General features: G+C 51.3%; 8 protein-coding genes across 8 annotated transcripts; 4 read left to right on the top strand and 4 right to left on the bottom strand.

Moving 5' to 3' along the window:
• Window positions 1-92: 92 nt before the first annotated feature.
• On the bottom strand, window positions 93-1,491 carry N7474_008471 (uncharacterized protein; the record flags this gene model as incomplete). Its single annotated transcript, XM_057199881.1, has 5 exons — window positions 93-570; window positions 665-1,041; window positions 1,104-1,174; window positions 1,237-1,273; window positions 1,327-1,491. The coding sequence occupies 5 exons, from the start codon at window positions 1,489-1,491 to the stop codon at window positions 93-95; spliced, it is 1,128 nt and encodes a 375-aa protein (XP_057050582.1).
• Window positions 1,492-2,307: 816 nt separating this feature from the next.
• Window positions 2,308-2,601, top strand: N7474_008470 (uncharacterized protein; the record flags this gene model as incomplete). The annotated part of the gene is made up of 1 exon (XM_057199880.1): window positions 2,308-2,601. The coding sequence occupies one exon, from the start codon at window positions 2,308-2,310 to the stop codon at window positions 2,599-2,601; it is 294 nt and encodes a 97-aa protein (XP_057050581.1).
• Window positions 2,602-2,712: 111 nt separating this feature from the next.
• On the top strand, window positions 2,713-4,233 carry N7474_008469 (GMC family oxidoreductase; the record flags this gene model as incomplete). The annotated part of the gene is made up of 1 exon (XM_057199879.1): window positions 2,713-4,233. One exon carries the CDS (start codon window positions 2,713-2,715, stop codon window positions 4,231-4,233), a length of 1,521 nt encoding a protein of 506 aa, XP_057050580.1.
• Window positions 4,234-5,012: 779 nt separating this feature from the next.
• On the bottom strand, window positions 5,013-6,762 carry N7474_008468 (uncharacterized protein; the record flags this gene model as incomplete). Its single annotated transcript, XM_057199878.1, has 6 exons — window positions 5,013-5,213; window positions 5,269-5,676; window positions 5,732-6,110; window positions 6,154-6,437; window positions 6,486-6,579; window positions 6,635-6,762. The coding sequence occupies 6 exons, from the start codon at window positions 6,760-6,762 to the stop codon at window positions 5,013-5,015; spliced, it is 1,494 nt and encodes a 497-aa protein (XP_057050579.1).
• A 1,130-nt stretch (window positions 6,763-7,892) lies between these two features.
• On the bottom strand, window positions 7,893-9,056 carry N7474_008467 (uncharacterized protein; the record flags this gene model as incomplete). Its single annotated transcript, XM_057199877.1, has 3 exons — window positions 7,893-8,101; window positions 8,155-8,679; window positions 8,780-9,056. 3 exons carry the CDS (start codon window positions 9,054-9,056, stop codon window positions 7,893-7,895), a joined length of 1,011 nt encoding a protein of 336 aa, XP_057050578.1.
• A 535-nt stretch (window positions 9,057-9,591) lies between these two features.
• Window positions 9,592-11,502, bottom strand: N7474_008466 (ribosomal RNA-processing protein RRP9; the record flags this gene model as incomplete). The annotated part of the gene is made up of 2 exons (XM_057199876.1): window positions 9,592-11,076; window positions 11,140-11,502. The coding sequence occupies 2 exons, from the start codon at window positions 11,500-11,502 to the stop codon at window positions 9,592-9,594; spliced, it is 1,848 nt and encodes a 615-aa protein (XP_057050577.1).
• Window positions 11,503-11,534: 32 nt separating this feature from the next.
• Window positions 11,535-12,605, top strand: pre1 (proteasome core particle subunit beta 4; the record flags this gene model as incomplete). Its single annotated transcript, XM_057199875.1, has 6 exons — window positions 11,535-11,562; window positions 11,630-11,738; window positions 11,801-11,958; window positions 12,023-12,272; window positions 12,345-12,468; window positions 12,528-12,605. 6 exons carry the CDS (start codon window positions 11,535-11,537, stop codon window positions 12,603-12,605), a joined length of 747 nt encoding a protein of 248 aa, XP_057050576.1.
• Window positions 12,606-12,860: 255 nt separating this feature from the next.
• Window positions 12,861-14,681, top strand: N7474_008464 (ubiquitin carboxyl-terminal hydrolase family protein; the record flags this gene model as incomplete). The annotated part of the gene is made up of 1 exon (XM_057199874.1): window positions 12,861-14,681. The coding sequence occupies one exon, from the start codon at window positions 12,861-12,863 to the stop codon at window positions 14,679-14,681; it is 1,821 nt and encodes a 606-aa protein (XP_057050575.1).
• Window positions 14,682-14,928: the final 247 nt, after the last annotated feature.

Below are 14,928 nucleotides of genomic sequence, written 5' to 3'. Positions count from 1 at the left end.
CTCAGGTTTCATTTCACCCTCGTTATGCTTCCAAGTTGACTGAAAGCATTTGTTCGGACTAGACAGAAAGTGGATACATCGACAGTCTAGCATCATGAACGATATTGTACAACAAAGTTTTGGGTCACGTTAATCCCGCCCGGTGGAGAACCATTGTGAACATGTTTCCCATTTGGGCCAAGGTCTTCGATACTTCCGTCGGAAGGGACCAATGGTCCATCCCCTTCTCCGTACAAATCTCTCTGCGATTCATTTATATTCTTGCTGGAAATATGTGTGCGGACTGCCTCGTGGTCCATTTGGTTCATCGGGTAGATGTTGCTCGACTGTTGATCCTGGAGACGTTCAAATGTCTGTGGATCAGAGACACCATACTTGGTGCGACTAGCCGAGAACAAGCCGGGAGCCATGCGTGACAAGACCGTCTTCAGGAGAGGCATATTAGAGCAAATGATGGCGAGCTCAGGCTCAATAACTGTCCACATGACTCCCATCTGAACCGAATATGTGATATCGGTGAAGTCGATCTCCATCAGGGATTTTAGACGAATGATGCTGATAATTGAGACCCTGTTGAAGATTCAAACGAATGTCAGCTACTTTGAGCGAAATGGTCATTGCCACCGCAGAAGCTGTTGAAAATGGAGGAACGCAAGGAACTCACAGCAAACCTATGCTGAACACACTGCAGAGAGCCACTTTTTTTGCAAGCGTGAGCTGGAGTTTCAATATGTGAGGAAGCGGGAGCACCATGACCATCAAGTCGGTAATAAGGTTCAACGTGCCGGCAACAACGTATGTCGCGTTGCGGTTGCCGCAGGTCCCAGCAATAGAGGTGTCCCAATTATATGCCAGCGGACGACAGAGAAGAAAGGTCTCCAAAATCACGCTGGCTGCCCACATCCAAACTATAGCCATCGTGACAAAGATGCTGATCCGAAAGCTTCGCTTGCTGCCAAATATACGAAAGTAGAAGAGCATAATCGAGGACTTGATTAGCCCTAAAACAATCCCATACAGGGCTTCAAGAGGAAGGATTGTCTGTTCGGAGGGTTAGCATGCCCGAAAGATCGCAGAGTCTGGATCTTCCTGTGATTAGATACCTTCAACGTAATGATCACTGAAGATGGATCAATTTCTGTCACCTTTCGACCTGCGCCGCCAAGGATGGTAACTGTTGGGTTTTCAGTTAACCAGGTTGAAACCATGACACATCGACAAAAGAAGAGAACCCACGAATATATTCAATTGCAATGTCAACATAAACAATTGCCTGCGAGCAACTGTCAATTTTCGTGGTTCGACTAGGATCAAGGCGTGACTTACCAATGCCACGAGGATGAGATACTCGGGGGCTCCGGGCTTCACCCGTCTCAAGTGCAATGCATAAAACCGCAGGATTGTGGTGATCGTAGCAACGCCGCCCAGAACCGTCACCGCAATGACTGGGTTCCGAGTCAACGGAGTATCCAATGCATATGTGATGGCCATGACGAAGTGCAGCCACACCTAGGACCACTGGTTTGTGACGCGAATAAGCAATCGTATAGCTAATATTTAGTATTTCAGGGGACTGCTCGTTTATTATGACAAAATCAACCTAACATTGACTTCTACAGTGAGCCCCACATGGCCAGAAAAGGTATTTTTGCCATGAAGCGTAGTGCCAGCGTACCACTTTTTTCGGAAGCCTTCGATTTGGACATCTACCGGTACCATGCCACCGTTAGCGGCCCCCCGTCTGAAATTTTTTGGCCTGCTTTCCTTGACACATGGCGACCAGACTTTGAATGACAGGTTCTCCCGCAACCCTAAGAGTGGAAGTCCCACACTGGTCGGCTACCCGATGGCTGCCCGAGACACCATTTGGCCCCCCTCGCATGATCATGAGCGCGTTCAAACAAGCTGTTTTGTTAGGACGAGACCAGTTCAGGCTCCACTGATCTTCGTATCGTCTCCTATCCAGGACTATCCAGGAACAAGCGACGAGGCTGCCAGAAATGAAATAGGCGCTAATTCGGACGGCTGCAACGGCGCCCCTCCCGCTGCTATCAGGGGCCAATAAAGTTGCATGAGTCGTTAACCTTCAAAAAGACACCCCTGTCTCTCCTTCTCTATACAGCCTAGCTCTGTTAGAGTCCTGTCAGGTGGATACAGAAGCATGCCGGGCTTGACTTGCTTTCGGATGCTTTTCGGATGCGACGATCTTCCGACCAAAACCATGTTAAATCCTTTATTCGCGAGGCGCTGGGAGCATTCTCAACTAGTCCCTGTTCAATCCATTGCTTACATTATTCAACCCATGCCATGGCATCCATTGACACCTCGTCGCTTGCAGACCTGCGTGAGCAGTACGACTACATTGTCGTCGGGGGCGGCACATCTGGCCTGGTGGTCGCTAATCGCTTGACCGAGAATCCCGCCACCAGCGTGCTTGTTCTCGAGGCTGGAGGCAATCGTGTAAATGATCCACGGATCGCAGCTCCTGGTCTCGCCGCAAGTACCTACTTTGACCCTGAGTTCGATTGGTGCATCACCAGTCCACCCCAGGTACATAAACCTTGCTTTTCGAGCCTCCATACCGAGTCGTATTTTTTATGAGGTATTTTAAGTCAACTGACGACCGCGTGTATATAGAAAACCTTGAATGGACGATGCCTCGCTGAGCCTCGCGGGCGGACACTTGGTGGTTCTTCTGCCATCAATCTAGGAATGGTGATCTACCCCAGCCGAGCCGATTTCAACTCTTGGGAACAGCTGGGGAATGAGGGCTGGAACTGGGACTCGCTTTCGCCGTATCTGAAAAAGTCCCAAACATTTCATCCGCCTTCTACCCAGATCAAGGAGGAACTGTCTCTGCAGTATATCGACCAGGTTGTGCAGGGCAGCTCCGGCCCACTTCAGGTCTCATTTGGCGATGGTCCATTTCCGGCTTTTGTGGGAGCTTGGCCAAAGGTGTTCGAGAACCTCAACTTAGAGATCACCGGTGATCCCATGTCCGGTGTCGCGAAAGGAGCCTTTTGTGGCCCGGGGAGTATTCACCCCACTGCCAGGACACGCAGCCATGCTGGTGTGACATACTACAACGAAGAGGTGGCCAAGCGACCAAACCTCCGTGTTATCACGGAAGCCTTTGTGGAGACTGTTGTTCTTGAAAACACCAGTGATGAGGAAGTTGTGGCTACTGGGGTTCGGTTCGTTGGCAAAGATGGCATCCAGCAAACGGTAGCGGCCAAGCGTGAGGTTATTCTAGCCGCAGGTGCAATTAAGACACCGCACCTGCTGGAGCTGTCCGGTATTGGCAACAGTTCCCTTCTCCGGTCCCACGGAATTGAGCCTATTGTGGATAATGAGAACGTTGGAGAGAACCTCCAAGAACACGGCTTTGTCCCGTTCAGCTGGGAGGCCGCTGATGGGCAGCCTACCGGCGAGGCACTGCGAATTCCCGAGGTCGCAGCCGCCGCCATGGAAGCTTGGCAAGGATCAGGGGCAGGTCCGCTTGGCCTCTGTCCTCTGCCGTCCTCGTATACAAGCCTCGGGGACCTCAAAAATGGCGACGTGAAATCCCTCATTGATCAGTATTTGCAGGAGAAAGACCTTTCGCCGAGCCTAACGGCACAGTACGAAGTGCTTCGTCGGATGCTCGAAGACGATGATGAACCAACAGGTCAATACACCTTGGCACCATTCCAGATCTTGCCCGATAAAGGACCGAGCCCCAAGGGAATCTTTGGAATGCTGGAGCCGGAGAATTTCATAAGCATCGTTTCAGTTTTGAACCGGCCTTTCTCGCGCGGCAATGTTCATCTCACCTCGTCCGATACCAAGGCAAATCCGACCTTTGATCCGCGCTTCTTCTCTCATCCGCTGGACCTGGAGCTTCACGCGCGTCACGTTCGCTGGCTGGAAACTCTTGCGTGGACTGAGCCAATGGCCTCTCTTCTCAAAGCAGATGGCCGGCGCTTACAGAACTCCTCGCGGGATATCACTCTTGAAACAGCTCGAGAATTGGCTCGTGACCGGATTGTCGCCCACTACCACGTATCTGGTACCGCTGCGATGATGCCGCGTGAGAAGGGCGGTGTTGTTGATTCCCATCTCAAGGTGTATGGCACACAGAATCTGCGAGTGGTCGATGCTAGTATCTTGCCTCTGATTCCCCGTGGAAATATTCAGACCACTGTGTTTGCTGTTGCAGAAAAGGCCGCGGACATCATTGCGGCCGATTTTTGAGCTATAACACAGCATCAAATGTTTGTGGAGGCCTGTGGTGCCTGTGGGCAGGATCTGGGTGGTAGTGCGAAGCATACGGTCCGCTGGCAGTCTGTTATTGTAGAAGGGCTTTCGAAGATTGTCGCAGTCTCGGTAGTATACAGTAATATCACTCACCCCTTGGTAGAAGAAAGAATGCATCCCATACCTATGTTTGCTTGGAAATATAGTTATCAACTTTTTCATTCTCCAATATGTGGTTTTTTCGATTCCTGTCTCGTTTCTTGTGTACAGTGCTTCGGGAAATCGGCGTCACCACGTACACTCTTTTACTGTTTTTCTAACCCTAATTGCCAAGTCCGATAATTAGTATATCAAGAATAGACCCAGAGTATCAATATTCCCGTAGACATAAAGGCATCTGTGTCAAGTTCAATGCAAAAGTTTGACTGTCTATCTTGCTATAAATCTCGTGCCATATTCATGGTCTGTCAGCTTGAAAGAAGAGGCTGGAAAACAAGCACTATTTCGGGGCGATCTTTATTCAAACCGTATGGCACATTTGCGGTATTGTACGATTAAAATTACTCTTCAACAACAGTTTTCGAGTGTATAATAAATGTATAGGTGCCTGTTGGATGTACGCCTATTGTATAACTCGTCGATAGCAGAGCGATAGGTGTCCTATCTGCGCATTGGACTCTCTGGACAGTCCAAAACCGCCTAATGGCCTAGATTTTGCCGAGTCTAATTCTGCGCGGTAGGCTATTTAAGTTGTAGTAACCGCTGCTAATACCCGCTTAAAGGACATAGCGGAAACTCTCAATCTCCGTATCCGTCTTGTTTGACAACTCATCCTCCAACTCTTGCGTCACAGTCATCTCCTCCGGAGGTCCGTATAGCCGATCACGCCGCCGGTTCTCCCAGACGTAGTAAGCGTACAGGCAGATATAAAAGACAGAAGTCAGAGCATAGCCAGCTATGCACGCTTTGAGTCCAGTCTGTTTGGAAACACTGTCAGTAACTTCATTAATCGCAAAGTAAGGTAATACCAACCGGATACGATGGAGCCTCGGAGGCATGGAAGAACTGCGGTCCCACAATATTCCCAATGCAGTACCCAACAAAGAGCATAGCGCTAGTCACACTCTTCTTAGTAAACCCGGCCACATTGGACGTGATGATGCTCAGCGAGAGTGGAATGTTGGCCACGTAAGCGACACTAAGGGACAAGCCCAGCACTCGACCCACGACCTCGTTGGGGTCTAGCTTCCAGACGAGGAGCATGCCGACCATAGAGACAAGCGTAGTAAATATCATGCAGAGGACCCGGGTAGACCGGACGAACGTGGCGATGGGGGCTACGATTAGTAGGAAGACAATCTCGACGCCGCCAATTGGTGTCTGTAGCAGAAGGGCTTCAAAAGTAGAGAAGCCAAAGCCCGCCGTGATGATTGGCGCAAACTTAAAGACGTAAGCACATGCGATCAAAAGGTGACTTAGAAGGGCCAGGACGAACCGTGGTGAGGCCACCATTGGCCAAGTTGCAGGTAAAGGTACTAAGGAACAGGAACCACGTCTGAGGGTCAAGAACGGCCTGTCGAGCTTGGCTCCATTTGAAGGAGCCAAAGTCCATCACACCTGTCTTGTTTTCCAGTGTTCGTCGCACGGCGATTGCGCGCTCCTTTTCTCGCAGGAATTGAGCTTTCGCAGGAGAGTCCGGGAGCAGAAAGAGCAGGACAATGCCGTAGGCAGAGGTAATGGCGCCGAGAATGATGAATATAAGTTTCCAGCTGGTAATGCTGGAGTCTATATGGCCGATGCCATAGGAAACCAAGCCACCGAAAAAGGCTGCTAGACAGTTTCCAAAGAACCAAGCGGATTGACTGGCATGACATCTGGTGAGAATATAGCCAAGTAGCCTCGTCTCGGGGCACTCACCGGAGTGGCTGTTCGCCGCGTTTCCAGTACATACCAGTGATCAGAGAGAACCCCGGTGCAATAGCTGCTTCTCCGACGCCCAGGAAGAAACGAGCGGCCATCAGGCCGGAGAAATTCTTGCAGGCGGCGTGACACATGAGGATGCCACCCCAGATCAAGACGCATAGGCCCAGATACTTGCCGATCGGCACTCTCACGATAATATACGAACTTGGCCAACTCCAGGCAAAATACCCAAAGTAAAAGACAGCCGATGTCCATCCAAACTCTGGTCCTTTCAGATTCTGGGTTGATCAGCTCTCGTAATCCATTATAAGGCCGGGACCACAAACCAGATCTTCAGGTAGCCCAAATATCGCCGCCTGGCCGAGGATGAATTTGTCGAGAAATTGAAGAAAGTAGGCGCCTCCCATCAGTGGGATCAAGCTGCGCAGAGTCAATACCGGCACGGCTTCAACATGTTGGTTCAAGCAAGACTTACAACAGGTCGAGCTTCCAGAGAACCTTGCGCTCCTCCTCCGGTGTTGACTCGAGATTGACAATCGCCCCCAGGTCGAAGTCGCCGACAGCGGCCTTCCCTTCATTGTCCAGATCCTTTTCGTCTTGCATGCTGTGTTCGTGTTTCTCTATTATGAAGTCCGTCTGATTGACACTTGAAGGGCGAGGTGATAGTAGATCGGGGGAGCTTTACACCCACCCGTATATTCCACTGGATCAGGGCATTGTCAGGCAGCTCTTATATAGGCTATGCCAGTGGGGGCGTTCCGCCATGGTCCTAAGTGGAACATAGACCCATTCTGGTTTGTTATCTGGGGAATCCGGGGCTTGTGCGGAGAAGTAGGAGATAAGTCTGGGGCGCCGAGAGCGGCAAATCAATCGGCAAATATTTACTACTTAGAACGCGCGAACGTCGGCTTATTCCTCGTCGCGTAGCGCCGCATAATAGAAGATTGGCTGTCTTCCACTACTGACTCTACCGCTAGCCCACAGCACATTGCCCTTTGATACCCGACAATGGGCTATGATAAGAGTCCAAGCACTTTGCCCCGATTACTTCGGCTAAGTTGTGCTCCTAGCAAACTCAGTCGGCAATCAGGCCAATAATAACACTAGAATTTTGCTTCCGAATCCGCCATATTCCGCACTTGTTTGGACTCTTTGTGCCGAAGATAGCTCTTAACTGCCGAAATTCCCAATATAAATAATCAACTTGGTTCTCGCTTAGTTCCTGGGCATCTAGTTCCTAGGGGTCGGCAAGACTAACCGCGGTCCAGAAGGCAGCCAACAGATATGAGTATATCACCTGCGCGATCGCCTATCTTTCTCTGTAATAGATTGGACCTGTTTGAAGCTATTCAGGATTGATATCATATGTCATCACTGGTTGCTATGTGTATTCACTCCAATTTGGTTTTAAAGTACGAACAAACTGTGGTTGGATCCTAATTCTAGTAAGAATCAGAATGTCTTTGTTTCCCACTGAATCGCTCCCATCTCGGTGCCTTTTCACCACCGTATCGCTATCCTCTCAGGCATCATCTGACCAATAAGTGTCTACCCTGACAAGTATTTCTTTTACACATACCATGGCGTAGAAGATCGTCATAGCTAAATTAGAGAGGGGAATTTGTTATTGCTAGGCTAGATTGTATGTAGTAGATTAAGCCAGAATTCTATAATTCCGAATAAATCGATGATCAAGAACTGCAGAGTACGCAAAAGTCTGAAGAGAGAAATATCTATTCACAGCCGTAAACATTCTCTTTATAACCTTCCGGCCACCAGTCACCTTCCACTAGCATGACCCCTAGGGTGAAAAGTCTATAGGTTTCCGCATTTGTGACAGTTTTCTGGTCGTCGACTGATTCCGCCAATTCCTTGCATCTTTTCCATCGTTGCGCAGGCACTAGTCTCCCCGTTGCTGTTCTAACGTCCTCATCGATAACAACTATCAAATATGTTAGCAAAGACCCGTCTTATCTTGCCTTCCGTTCCACCAACCATCTGGGTTCGCCATATGCATGAGTTCATGTACTAGGGTTCCTGCTTTCACAGCAAAATAATCCAGGGACTCGGCGTCTTTCACGTGGCGGTGAGCCCAGGCAAGACTCTTCTCTTCGAAGTATGAGTCGCACAAAACCAAATAATCTTTCGCGCCCATCTTCTTAGCAGATGAAAATGTGACGGCCGCCTCATCGGTGCCACAGAAACCTGACTTTGTAGATTCGGGTGTCGCCGGGAGTAAATAAAGCGTTGTTTTCCATTTTGTAGAGGACCGGAGGGAGAAGGGCTGCCAATATGCGGAGTAGAAAAGTCCTTGATATTTCGCGATCTCCTCGTCTCCAGAACGCTCTGCTACAGCTTTAGGAAGAGATTCTTCAGGGTCTGGGTTTTTTTGGCTCTTCTTGACTCCCATATCTCCTAGAGTCGATGCCCATATCAAGTCTTTGTCGCCACACTCAAGTTTCCACCTTGCACTCTCTGTCCGAGGATCAAGTAATAGGTTCTTCGCATTTTCCATGTACCCTAAAGATATAAAGAGAATTAGCAGCTATGTACCAACTATGGTGCACCTAATGAAGTTCTCCTTTGAGTCGAGGGGCATAGTAGGGGGTGGCAGTCTCACCTTTAGCCTGAGTCAATCGAGCCTGTCCTTCAACGACCTCTAGCCGCCCATCCTTTCGTAGATCATATTGGATACCAAACATTGCGGACGCCATGTTCAGATAACGGACTGAGTGGTGGTTTTTAGGGACTGGCCCTTGAATCAATTCATCAAGAACCGCGATGCCTTCTTTTAGGAGCATTTCGGTATCCCTCATGTCGGTATTGATTCCCTTGCCATAACAGCTTCCATCTTTCCCTCGAGGGATACTCGTAAAGAGGTTACCAAAGTAAGTCATGACTTGCGCCGAAACACACGGAACTTGAAGCCTCCATAATAAAATGCAAATAGTACCAAAAATCTTCATAGGGAAAGGTGACGAAGAGGTCTTCCAAAAACTCAACAGTATTTTACCCTATAATTCGAACGAATACACCATTACTTATAACTAATTTTCCGCCCGGCCCCTTTTTAATTATTATGTGTGCATGAAACCAGCAACATGCCCACAAATGGATTTTGGGGGCTAGTGGCTACTTGAATATACACGTCCTTTTGAATCCTTTTGAATTGGGGGCCACTGCTCAGGGATGAGCACTGAAACGCAAAGAGCAAACCAAGACGTGTCCACCATTATCCGGTATGCACATATGCACATTGCAAGAGGCAAATGAGTTGTATGCAAACTAAAGTTGTACAATCGAAATAGAAACACCGTAAGTATATGCCGGGGATGGTAGAAGTACATGCACAAGTAGAGACAGACGCCAGACACACCCTCCGATTCCAGCAACGCTCTAGTTTTTTTATCTTTCCCCCGAGGTTCATGCAGTTCATTCGGTAGCAGCCTCAGCAGCAGCTTTGGGGGCAAATGGGACCTCAAACACGATAGCCCCGTTGCGGCCGTCCGGCGCACTGCCCTCATGGTAGTTGTTGGAGTAGCACTTCCAGCGGCCCAGTCGGTGCTCTTTCCCCACGGCAGCAACGACACAGAGACCACTGGGTTCGGTGTCTGAAATCGGCTTGGACTGGCCGGGCAGGGTCTCGGGACGACGCTCGAACACGGCGATGTCATTGATCACGCCCTTGACCAAAGGCTCGGGTTCTTCTTTTTGGGTTTCTTGGTCGACGGCCATGCTGTCTAGCTCTGGCGACGTACTATCAAGTGTGAGGGACTGGTTCAGCTGCCGCGAGGGTGTATCGGGAGTCAGTTGGCCGCCAGATCCTGAGCCTAGAGGACCCAGTGGAATGATCGTCTTCTTGTCATCGGAGATACGCCATGCACGGATCCAACCATCCCAACTGCCGCTGAGCACAATATCCGTCCCTGGAAGTGTGGCCAGCGCGGTGATCCACCGAGGCGAGGGACGCAGATGTCGTGCATTGTGGGCGGCGACCTTTTCATCAACCTCTGGAGACCATTGATCCAACGGCGGGATTGGGTCCAGGCCGTGCGCGAGGGGGATGGTATGAAGTGGTTTCTTTTTGTGGATCGACCATAGCGAAATCGAGCCGGAGTCGGAACCAGTGACGAAGTGGGAGGGTGGGAGAGGTGCAACACAGTCGATGTTGTTGTCGGGGTACGGGGCGTGCTTCGAGGAGCCGCCACGGAACACGAGTTGTGTCTCGTCCACGACCTTCCACAGTCGAGCAGTGCGGTCACGAGCTCCGGCGCTGACGCATTGGTCGATGGCCATGGCTGCAATACCGGGGATGCAGTCTTGGTGACCAAACAACGTTTCGACGTAGGCATGGCCGGCACCGCTAATGGACCAGGTTTTGATAGTTCGGTCAAAGGACCCGGAAAACAGCTGCTCTCCGGAAGTCATGGTGGAAAGATGCCGGACGAACGCTAGACCGCTGACGGAGTCGCGATGGTGTGTGAAGGTTTTGGTAGGTGTCAACGTTTCCGCGTCCCAAATGATCAATTTCTTGTCTGCTCCACCCGTAGCCACGAATTTCCCAGACGGCGAGATTGCCACAGCCAAGATACTTCCTGTGTGTCCCTGCTCTTCGCCCGTCTCTGAAACTTTGCGCATACCCCGAGCGTACCGCACTCTCTTAGGCTTCTTGCGCTGAGGACGTGGAGGCCGTTTTGATTTTTCACTTTGGCCGTTCGCCTCAGCGGCCTCTGGCGCTTTAGGGGTCGCCAATTCCCACTTGATCAAAGTCTTGTCCTTCGATACTGTGTAGGCATATGGCGGGTAGACTGCAATAGAGGTGGTCGACTGGGTATCTGAGCGAAAAAATGAATGAGGTGCCGCGGAAAATGAAAGTTGAGAAGCGATTTGCCGGAACGTGCGTCCTTTGAATTCGTCCTGATCAATCGCCGTCAGTTAGAAGGTCGATTTTTTTTTCCTTGAAAAAGAGCAACCACATACCACATCCTGCTTTAGTCGCTCTGCGATCAGGTCCCGATCGATCTCTGCTGCATCAAACCCAACTTCATCCACCTCTTCTCGAACGTTGTCGAGGTATCGTTCTGCCAGTTTCAATCTGCGGTCTGCTGCCGTTTCGCCGTCGTCAGAGTCTGAAGCACTCTCCTCGTCCGACTCCCCCAAACCCAAATCGTCCTCCTCTTCATCCAGGTCACTTCCCGAGATCGATTCATCTCTTTCTCGGGCTCGTCGATCTGCGCCATCAGTTGGAGCATCTACACCTCGTTTCTTCGATGCTGGGGCTGCGGCGCGGTCTTCTCTCTTCCGCTTGCGCTGAGAAGCGGGAACTGTAAAGAAGGAAGACATGGCGACCGCACGGATTGACTTGCCCGTTCGGAATGATCGCAGTGGGAAGTGCCAAACGCTGTGAATTGCGGGAAGTGCAACTTTTTTTTCTGCCCGGCGGCGGCTGAGTCAGCACGGTGAGCTCCAGGCGTCAAGCTCGCCGCGTCAGGGCCCATCACCTGCCTCCACATCTTCCATCCCGCCCTTTCTCCTTCTCACACTGCTGCTTCTGTCTGGGCTGTGTTCATCGCAAATATGTAAGCTGCCTGATCTCAGCTCCATTTGGGCATCGATTGCTAATCACCAGCTCTGTTGCTAGGGAGGTTCTTCTGGGCATCACCGGCAAGGACTTCGTCATTCTTGCCGCTTCCAAGGCCGCAATGCGTGGCCCGACCATTCTCAAGGCCGAAGATGACAAGACAAAACAACTGAACAAAAGCACACTCATGGCTTTCTCGGGAGAAGCTGGAGACACCGGTCAGTAGCCCTTCCGTGACGTACCAGCTAGCCAGGGTTGCTGACGAAACATGACCATGATCAGTGCAATTCGCCGAGTTTATCCAGGCCAACATCCAACTGTACTCGATGCGTAATGACACCGAACTGAGCCCCGCTGCCGTCGCCAACTTTGTCCGGGGCGAGCTGGCCCGCAGCCTGAGGTCGCGGAGTCCCTATACTGTCAATCTGCTGCTCGGCGGACTGGACCCAATCTCCGAGAAACCACACCTGTACTGGCTGGACTACCTGGCGTCGTTGGCTGAGGTGCCCTATGCTGCACACGGCTATGCCCAGTACGTTTGAACCTACCTCTCGCGGATCGAGTTGCCAGTGGAGACTCTCCCCATACTGACACGCGATCCCAGATACTACTGCCTCTCTCTCCTTGACAAACACCACCACCCTGACATTTCGCTCGATGAAGGCCTCAAGCTTCTAGACATGTGCACAGACGAACTCAAGCGCAGACTACCGATTGACTTCAAGGGAGTACGTTGCTCCTCCCCTCCACTATTTGTTGGATCCGCGACTAACCTGATGTCCTACAGGTGTTGGTCAAGGTCGTGACCAAGGACGGCGTGCAGGTGAAAGACTTTGATAACGACAAGATTGTTCGTCCGGCGTAACTTGGTGTATCATAGCCGATGGTTTTATTTCTTTGGATTACGGGATAATCTTTCAATGGTATGACGCAAGGACTATGCGTAGAGTTGTAGATACGTAAATATATATGTATTCTGGCATAGAACATGAAACAATAATATCAACGTCCTTGTCTGCTGGTTGGTTCGGCAGGTTTGCTCTGTTTGTCCTGTTTGCATCCTCTCCCGTCAAGCTCGGCCGCAGTTGGACAGCCTCCGTTTCTTCCTTCACACCTCGCAATGTCGAAGAGACAAGCTGAGCTGCCTCTTGAGCAGGATTTCTCCGGATCCCCGGCCTCAAAGAAGGCGCGCGTTGAGGACGACGTCGACGACGCTCGCAATGGCGCAGGGCCCGCGCATCGAGCAGCGGGCCAGGAATTGGAGCAGGACGATCGCAACGGCTCAAACAATCTTGCCGCAGTAGACAACGAAGACGAGGAACTGAAGGAAGGCGAGGCCGATGACGCGTCGGATATTGACGATGATGCCCCTGCAGTCAGCGCTCCGAAGCGGCAAAGCGCACCCATGGAAGGCTACGGCGACCTCTACCTCGACACCATCAACCGCGGAGTGCTCGATTTCGATTTCGAGAAGCTGTGCTCGGTTAGTCTGTCTAATATCAACGTCTACGCATGTCTCGTATGTGGCAAATACTTCCAAGGTCGCGGGCCCAAATCGCATGCCTACTTCCACGCGCTCGAAGTCGGGCATCATGTCTTCATCAATATGGGCACGAAGAAGGTCTATGTCCTTCCGGAGGGCTATGAGGTCAAGAACAAGAGTTTGGATGATATCAAATATGTGGTGGACCCGCACTTCTCTAAGGATGAGGTCGTGAAGCTCGACAAAGAGGTTCACGATGCCTGGGATCTGTCTGGAGCCCGTTACCGACCTGGGTTTGTCGGCATGAACAACATCAAAGCCAACGACTATTTGAACGTTGTCGTCCAGCTTCTGGCACACGTCCCGCCCATCCGGAACTACTTCCTACTGAACGAATTCTCGACGCCTGGCACTCCCCAATTGCCAATTCGATTTAGCACCCTGGTTCGCAAGCTGTGGAATCCCAAGGCATTCCGGTCCCACGTGTCTCCGCATGAGTTGCTGCAGGAGGTTGCGTTGCGATCTTCAAAACGATTCAACCTCACCCAACAATCCGACCCGGTGGAATTCATGTCCTGGTTCCTAAACAACTTGCATCTTACCCTGGGCGGTTCTAAAAAGCCCTCTTCAACACCCACAAGTGTGATCCAGGCAGCCTTTCAGGGTCAACTCCGGATTGAAAGTCAAGCGATTACTGCCCACTCCGACACGCAAAACGCCCGCCTGGTGTTCACGGAATCCGGCGCAATCAACAGCCAGACCACCCCGTTCCTCATCCTGACGCTGGACCTGCCCCCAACACCGCTCTTCCAGTCAACAAACCGGGAATCCATCATTCCACAGGTCCCCTTGACCTCGCTCCTCAACAAATACAATGGCCTCACCGCATCCGAAAAGCTCGCCCACCGCGTGCGACACCGTCTTCTCCACCCGCTCCCACCATATCTCCTCTTCCACATCAAGCGCTTCAGCAAGAACCGCTTTGTGTCCGAACGCAACCCCACCATCGTCACTTTCCCTTCGCCTCGCTCCCTCGACATGTCACCATACGTTGAACCAAACCCATCCATCTGGCCACCCGGTGAACCCATCATGTACGACCTCGTCGCAAACATCATCCTCGACCCCGCTGTCGCAGCACCGGGTGCCACCGACGATGCAGCCGGCAAGGGCGTCAACGCAGCCTCCGGCTCCGCCGGCGCGCCCTCTTCGGGTGCCGGTGCCGGCAGCGAGAAGGTGTCGTGGCTCGTCCAGCTCCATGATAAGGCCATGGGTGCGGAAACAGCACGCGGCGGTGCGGAGCAGCAGCAGCGTGGAGCTGAGTGGCTCGAGATTCAGGACCTGTTTGTTAAGCGCGCGGAGAGTGAGACTCTGTTCACTCGCGAGGGCTACTTGATGGTTTGGGAACGTCGCAAGGTTCCTGGGAAGAAGGGCAAAGGCCGGGCTGGTGCTAAATGAGAAGAGGGTGTTTGAAGAAGGGGAAGGGTGTTGCTGTGTTATATATACTCCGGGGGGGAAATGACGGTGTGCGGAACAAGGAGGCTCTAATCTATCTGCTTTCAGAGCAGATGCATGTACCATTAGATCCAGTGACGAATTCATGCTTGTATTTGTTGGCATCTACATTCATGTGAAGTCAGCTAGGTTAGGAGTTTCGGAAGTAATCTCTCTCAACTTGGAGTCCTATGATCATTTTCGAGCTTGG

This window comes from Penicillium riverlandense, assembly GCF_028828495.1.
Source record: "Penicillium riverlandense strain IBT 135883 chromosome Unknown utg000007l_segment0_segment0, whole genome shotgun sequence".
NCBI classification, from domain to species: Eukaryota; Fungi; Ascomycota; class Eurotiomycetes; order Eurotiales; family Aspergillaceae; genus Penicillium; species Penicillium riverlandense.
This window is presented reverse-complemented; position numbering and strand designations above follow the sequence as displayed.